Source organism: Rhea americana, unplaced genomic scaffold (genome assembly GCF_003343005.1).
Source record: "Rhea americana isolate MKP2758 unplaced genomic scaffold, rheAme1 scaffold_85, whole genome shotgun sequence".
Taxonomy (NCBI): domain Eukaryota; kingdom Metazoa; phylum Chordata; class Aves; order Rheiformes; family Rheidae; genus Rhea; species Rhea americana.
In genome coordinates, this window is record NW_028187034.1 from 994904 (window position 1) to 1002545 (window position 7642).

Below are 7642 nucleotides of genomic sequence, written 5' to 3' on the forward strand. Positions count from 1 at the left end.
TTGATTTGCTTTCCCTGATTTTTTTCCACCCATTAGAGGTGTATGTTGAAAGTCAATAGTAATAAGGCCTTTCTTGTCAATTATTTCTCAAGAATCTCTTGAAGCGGTGCACAAAACTCCAGCGGCTCTGCTAGCTGCACAATTCATTATAGTTTTCAGTCTACTAAAACTGTGTGCTTTAGGAAAAGACTTTGATTGCTGCAGATACCAATAACAATTGGCATACAAACACAGGTAGAGAATAAACAAAATAATCTAAGCCAGTGTCCTCACTGTAAATTAAAAGGAAAAAAGGCCCCTTCTCCACTTTGCCAAGCTTCAAACTCAGATCTAGAAACTGCAACTCTCAGGAGCCTCAAAATCATTCTATTTGTGTGTGTGTGTGTGTGTATATATATGTGTGTGTGTATATATATATATATATATATATGAGAGAGAGATAAAAACTATTTATATATATATGAAATATATATTTTATGTATGTATATATGTGTGTATACACACACACACACACGTACGTTTTCTTTGTATTAAAGGAACATACTGAACACAAATAGTACTGAGAATTGTCCACACTTGCACTTTTAAAACCCTTGAATTTTACAGACTGGAGAGTACTCAACACACTGCACTAAGCCTCAATAGGTCAAAGACATTTATGTGAGGAACTACTTTAATGRGTCCTTTCTATTCCTAATGTACTTTCTCAACAGTTTACTTGAATGTTTGATAGACTACACGCTGGAATCACTTCTAATATTCTCAATAGTTGTTTTGTGTTTGATCCATGACAGGTCTTACAGTTATGAACATCTGCAGAAAATATCCTGGTTTTCACCTTCCTAATAATCAAGGTATTCACATGATTTGACAGTGTGCAACAGAGATGATAATGCATGAAGATGAAAAACATGCAGAAAAGGCAAGTATTTCTCTAAAGCACAAATTCTGAGGTGGTCAAATCCTACAGTACTGTCAATCCAGGACAAGTTTTGTTACCCTACTTCCTCAGTTCAGCCATCAGACTATAGCAAACATTACATGAACTACAATTGGTGTTTCCGCCCCAATAGGTATCTAATATTTGAGTATGATGACTTAAAAGTTGTATTTGAGAACAGTACTTATCCGACTGTTTGTCAACCAACAGGTAGAGTCAATACCTGGTGGCTACATTAGCATCTCCATTAAGCCCCAAAAGGCCCTGAAAAACAGAAGCAGATTCAACCATCAAGTTGCATCAGGTCAGATTTTCGTAACTCTCTCTCACACAGATACATGCTAATGACAGAGAGTGGAATCCAGGTTAGTTCATTAACCATCAGTGTGTAGAAAGTGTCTTGTTTTARTTGTGAACTGGGTAATCCACTACTATCTAACTTTGTGAGACAAAAATATCAGCACAATATCCCATATCAAATTTGAGTGGAGATCTTTTTCTATTGGCTACAACACCCTTGCTCGACCTTAAAAATGAAAACCACCTCTAATTTCCACAGTAGGCTTAATGAAAGGCAGAATTATTTCAAATATCTGCTAGCCTGAGAAAAAAAAAAAAGCCAGACATATACCATTATGAGCCTACAATTAGAAAAGGCAGATATATCTTCAGGGAACATTCAAACATCAGTCTCTGACATTTMTATTTAATAGCATGGATGAAAGGTCACAAAGAAATACAAAATATAACCCATCTTGCAGGTTCGCAAAGTTGACCTGCAAATCATAATCAATACACACACAGAGATATGTGCACAAATACAGAGTAATCTGAAAGGAGATTATATTAAGATGCAATTGTTTTCCATAATTATCGGCTGCCTAAACATCCAGCTACAAAACTATCAGAGCTCAAGGCCTATCATAAAGAGAAGAGTAACATATACCAACACAGAGAAGATTTTTCATTTAACCTCACAGAAAGGAGCATTACATCACACTCTTACAATGCACGGGGAGGGGCCTGCTCTCAGAAAGCAAGCTTCAGCTATTTCCCTTTAATCCTCTGCTTGGTGCTGGGAGATGCAAAAATAACTTCGATTTCAATTTTTAGTAACGGAGAATACGGTGGTGGAGAAATGCACGAAAACACGGCTTTTTACCTGTGCTTACGACCACACGCGTGCACCCCCGCGAATCCCAGCGACGACGGCGCAGGAGCCTACAGACCGCAGCTCGCACCACCGCGCAGCCCGCATTCCCGCGCCCGAGGCGCGTTCTGGCAGGCTCCGGAGCCGCGGCACCGCGCCGGGCCGGCCGGCCGACTCGCACGCCGGCGGCCGCGGGCAGCCCCGCTCGGTCCCGCCGAGGGCCGAAATGAGGCATCTGGCTGCGCGGGGGAAGGGAGGGGAGGGGAGGGCGCGGGAGCCCGCGCAGGAGGCGGCGGCGGCGGCTCTGCCTTTTCCTCGGGAAGGCTCCCAGCGCAGGAATCCTCCCCCAGCCCCAACCTCGCCACCCCGGCCTGGCGTCCTAACTGCTMGGGCGCGTTATTTGCCTGTTTATTTTTATTTCCTCCGTCCTCTTTCGCCCTAGGACGAGTGGCCTGCTGAGAACACTTCCCCATCTGTCCCCCTCGTCGGACCCAGCAGCAGAAAGAATGCAAACCCGTTTGTATATATGCAAATTTTTGCAGCAGACTTAAGAGCTTCGGGTGCTGTGGGGAAGAGATCCCTATTTAAGGAGCCTGTATTTAAGTAAAACAAGATTTTCGGTAGTGTCTTGTGCTTCACCGGTTTAGAAAATATAAAGATCTTCTGTAATTTGTACAAATGCTTGAAATTACAAATCTCTTCGAAATCGACCACACGTTTCTACCAGACATCTTCTTAAAAAACTCTAAAAATCCAGTCAGTGTTTTACGAGTAAAAACAGACCGCATCTAAACCACGCTAGAAAAAAACACCTCTGCAAAACCACCGATGAAAACGGTCAGCTCAGGCTCTTAAAAACCTCCTAATCGGTTAAAAAAAAAAAAGTAATAAAATCGAAACACGCTACTAACCTCATAAAGTGCAGCAGTGCTTAAATCCAGCGAGTTGAGGCATACAAGGTAGAAATGGAAATGAAAAGAGATCCAAAAAGTGATTCTGTACGTGTTTTCTTTTTCAATTTCAAATGTTCAGAAACCAGCAGAGACTCTGTCGGCCATTTTGGCTTGAACTCCCTCCCTCGCTCGCTCGCTCGCTCGCTCGCTCTCCCTCGCGCTCTCCCTCCCTCGCGCTCCCTCTTGCTCTCTCTAAAGGAAGCAGCTTTTTGTGACCTTCAAATAGCGGCGGGTCACGTGACGCGCGGCGGGCTGTCAGTCAGCGGCCSGCGCCGGCCCGCCTCCCGCCTTAAAGGGGACGCGTCCCGTCCGCGCCGCGCCCGCCGCTCCTCCCCGCGGGCTCGCCCCGCACGGGCACCCGGCTCCCTTCGCCTCCGCTCACCGCACGCGAGGGCAACGCGCGGAAAGGGCAAGAGAGCGGGCCGACTTCAGCACGGAAAGGCAAAAGAGGGAGAAGGGAACAACTCAGCTGGAGTGTTTTTTCTTTTTTTTTCCAGGCTGGCTAAAAATGAAACTGCCAGTTATGCTAATTCGACATTACAGTTGCACAACCGATAAACGATAAATCATGAAATGTCCGAGTCCCACAGGCAACGCTCAAGTCTTCTGCAAAGCACCTGGGAATGCCTGACCCTTAGCGCTTACCTCAAGAGGATGCGACATTTTAAGTACCACCCCATCTTGACTCAAGGACATCATCTTCAGTCTGCAATTAATCCAGATTGTAACCTGAGCGTCTAGATAACACGCGCGCACACAGACCTGAGATCCAGGTTCAGATGTGCGAAGACAGACTCTCAGGACTGCAGAGCAAGCTCCGAGTCTACCTTAGAGCCCTGACTTCTTTTAAGTCCCAGGCTGCAACTTATTCATTACACAGACACTCAATTCTCTCTTCCAACAATTTTCATAGATAAATTCTCCAAAAGTTGAAACACAGAATCCCAGTATTTTGCAACCTAAAGAACTGCAGGATATGCTTCCAGACATTATCTTGAATGTGCAGAAAAAGTAAAGTATATGTTAATGTAGCTATTACTCTGCAGTGAGGAAGCCACCTTAGTTTGCTCAGAACAGGTAACAAATGCCTGAATTAACTATGCAATGAAAACAGGCYCTGTGAGAGTGGACAGCAGCTCAGGAAGCTGACACAGCCTCAGTACTGAGTGCTTGAAGTTTTGAATTTAATTCTGTAAATTGTTTTGCACTAAGACTAAGTTAAAAAAAAAAAAACTCTAGAACTGAAAAAAAGAACATGGAATTGAACTAAGCTGAAAAATTTAGGGAGGCAACATTGTGAGCTAGTGGTTTTTAGGGAGTGAATTTTGGGAGGGGTGGAAGCTGCACTTCTTATTAAATAGAATAAAAATCATTACTATGTATTGCTACCGTACTATGCAAGTCACTGACTAAACATTGTGTTTCAAAAGCCTTTAGGAGGCTACGAGTGGCTAATACGGTTCAGGTTTTGACAAGCTTTGCTCCCATTATCCTCAATAGTAAAAAGATATAGAAACCAGCACAATCTCCACAATAGAGATTCCTCCAGTGTGCAGAATTCTTCAGCAGGACTAGAGCGTGCACAATTAGCTCCAATGTCCATCCCTGCAGGCTCATTATGCTCTGGAAATGGCTAAAGCATGTTGCATTTACAGGTACTGAAATAAAAGTAGATAGCTACTAGCTGCTCAGGCTGCTCTGCTCTCTGAAATGGAGCAGAAAAATCAGCCTGCTGGAGGTAATGGTTTGCTGGTGCTCTGTGGTGGGGCTAATCCAAACACCATAATTAAAGAACTGTGGTGAAATATCAAAGAACACAGGACTTGCTGCAAATGAGAATGTGGAATACACCACAATTGCCCTGGATATCTAAAGACAAATCCCAGACCAACGGCTAGACCAACAGCTGGATTTACAGAGTATCACGAAAACAAACAAAAAAAMCCAGCTGAAAGACTAGATCAACTATTGCAACTGCATGTTCTACAGATGTCTTCACATTGAGTGTCGGAGTATGTATTAAGGGACAGATAAAGGTAATTTTACTCTCCTCTCCCAAAAAAATCAAACTGTTACTCAGATCTATAAATCCTCTTTAGTAGAGCCTGATAGTTCTCCATTCTGAAGTCCAAGTAGCTTTTCCTTCAAAGGAGCTGATAATATTGCAAAGATTTTAAGGACATTAAGCAACAAGCACTCACTTCAGTTGCTGTGCATCAAGTGCAAGCCATCTGAAACTTCATATTGTCAATGTTCAACAGGCAAAGCTTTTTAAATGAGAACACTTTTTTCAGGACAAACAAGAATCAGAGAACCAAAAATACTTGAAGTGACTAGTGTTGGCAATTCTCAAATAATTGTAGCATGGACAAAACACCCTAGGGAACATTTAGCAATCTGTTAAAAATGTATATGCAGTGGGCCTAGATCTCACCTTGACTATTTTGTCACTGAAGTTAAATTCACTGTTCTTTACAGAAGACAATGTGAACATTATCCATGTTTTGCCTCCTTTAAAATGTTATTTCTAAGCTAATCATTATTTTAACATAAAAAATACATTTTTTCAACTAAGACAACAACTGAAGCACATCATTTTTGCCTCAAAAATCTTCATCTACTCCTATTGGCATACAGTTAACTCTTGTCTACCCAGGGCTCAAAGTTGTTTTTTGTTGTTGTTTTCTTTTTTTTTTTAAGCAGTATTTCCTCAACCAGCATTGGGGGAGGAAGAGAAACAGCAGAGTAATTCAGAAAACAATGAAGCAGAGCATAAAAATACGGCACATACACAGAACCTGCATATCCCTTTTCAGAGGGCAATTGCACTTTAAAACCTAACCATTATGCTTTCTGATGTTAACAGCTCTGTTGATAGGTTATATCCTTGTTATGTACTACTGATTTACCTGACTATACAGACTTCATTTCTAAGCACCTTCCATCTGAGGATCATAAAGCACTTTACAGACTTTTATGAAGCTTCATAGTGCTCCTGTGAGGACAGTATCCAGTATGAGCAGACATATACATGCACACACATTAACAGAGATGCTTACAGTCATGGATTCTCCATACCTGTATTTCAAATGGTGGAGGAGGGGAGTGTTTTTAGCTCACATTAAGCTATATTTTGGTTCTAACTACAGCTCACATTTTTGATGACCTTTATATATGGAAACAATGGATTAGTCTTCAACTTCACATACACAGGCATGGTCCTGTGACCAGGAGCTTGGCTATCAACTATATGCTCAAATTGTGATCTSAAAAAAAGGAGATCTTGTCTGTCCAATCTGTAGATCTCTACTCAGCTTTAAAAGTGGTCACGTTCATCCAGTCCTTATGCAAGGACTGGCATTTTCTTACAGCTCAAAGTCCCACAGTCTGCTGCCCTATCTTACTTATTTTGAAGGCTGGGCTCCTACCATCCTACAACATTGGACTCCACCCACTGGGCCTTCTACATTGCCCTTACTACATTGCTGCCCATGTGGCAGCAAATTTGAGACTTCTACCCCTGCCCCCCAAAGCTGAAGGTAGCTCRTGCTATGAAAGTGAAAATGTCAGTTCAGTTCCTCCCAACACAATTTCTTTGCAAAACCCACAAATATTAACAAGTTTCTCATAGCATGAGCTCCTACTAAACAACAGCCCTTTTTCCAGCCAGTCAAGAATTTGCTTCCTCGATTATCAGAGGCAAAAAGGTAGAGCCCAGTGTGAACTGAAACCCGCATACCCTCTCACAGCTCATCAGCTAGATGTCCCTAGTCCTCCCCTCCCTCCCCCAACCCAGAAGGTAGGGGAGGACAACAGGTACAGGATGATCAGAGACTGATTCCATACAAACCGCCTATCCCCTGACCAGTGGGCCAAATGACCTGGATTACAATCYCAGCAAGGGCAAATTTTGACTAGTTCACCTCATGAAGGTATCAGGGATTAGAATGGCCACTTTGTCCTTCCTGAGATAAAGTTAGAACTGTAACACTTTTTTTTACAGTAACAACAAATATGTGAGGATGAAGTTACATAGTGTTGTACAATTCCTTCTACTACAAAAGCAGGCACAGAGGACCCCTTAAATTAAGGGACTGAATTCACAGTCTTAARTATTCCTTGCATGTCCTGACAAATGCAATATGATTTCTTTCAAAAGAACTATCAAGAATGTCAGGGTTAAAACCAGGAGTTCAAAGTCTCTTGTTTACTAGACTTAACAACAACTAGGAACTTGCCATAGGTATCTCAGTCCTGGGTAATGGATAAAGATGGGTAAAGATCACCTTCGTTTTCTCTAAGCAGACAGAAATGCTGAATGTTCAACATTTCTTTTGAAAAGTGAAGGTGATAGCTAAATCTGGCTATATCAACATAATTTTTAAGGACTTTGCAGCAATRGATTAAGCCATTGTACAAGTGAAAGAGAGAGCCTCTCCTCCTACAGGAATTCAAAACTTTGAAATGTCCAAGTATTCTTCAAGGAAGGAAGACTCATTCCTAAGGAAAACTAGGTAATTTTCACATTTAGTGAGCAGTGACACAATTTACACTACAAAACAGTGAAAACAGTTGATAAAGTTTTTTTTTTTTTTTTTT

General features: G+C 42.0%; 1 protein-coding gene across 12 annotated transcripts in view; it reads right to left on the bottom strand.

The window, feature by feature from the left end:
- The window catches only part of TNRC6B (trinucleotide repeat containing adaptor 6B), a 133452-nt gene that overhangs the window by 72031 nt on the left and 53779 nt on the right, over positions 1 to 7642 (bottom strand). The window contains exon 1 of one of the 12 annotated variants that reach the window (XM_085323571.1): positions 3002 to 3221. The exons of the other annotated variants lie outside the window; for them this stretch is intronic. Coding sequence (XP_085179697.1) covers positions 3002 to 3006 — 5 coding nt within the window. The 5' untranslated portion in view covers positions 3007 to 3221. Of the gene's footprint in view, positions 1 to 3001; positions 3222 to 7642 lie in introns of those variants that run through there. 12 annotated transcript variants of the gene reach the window in all.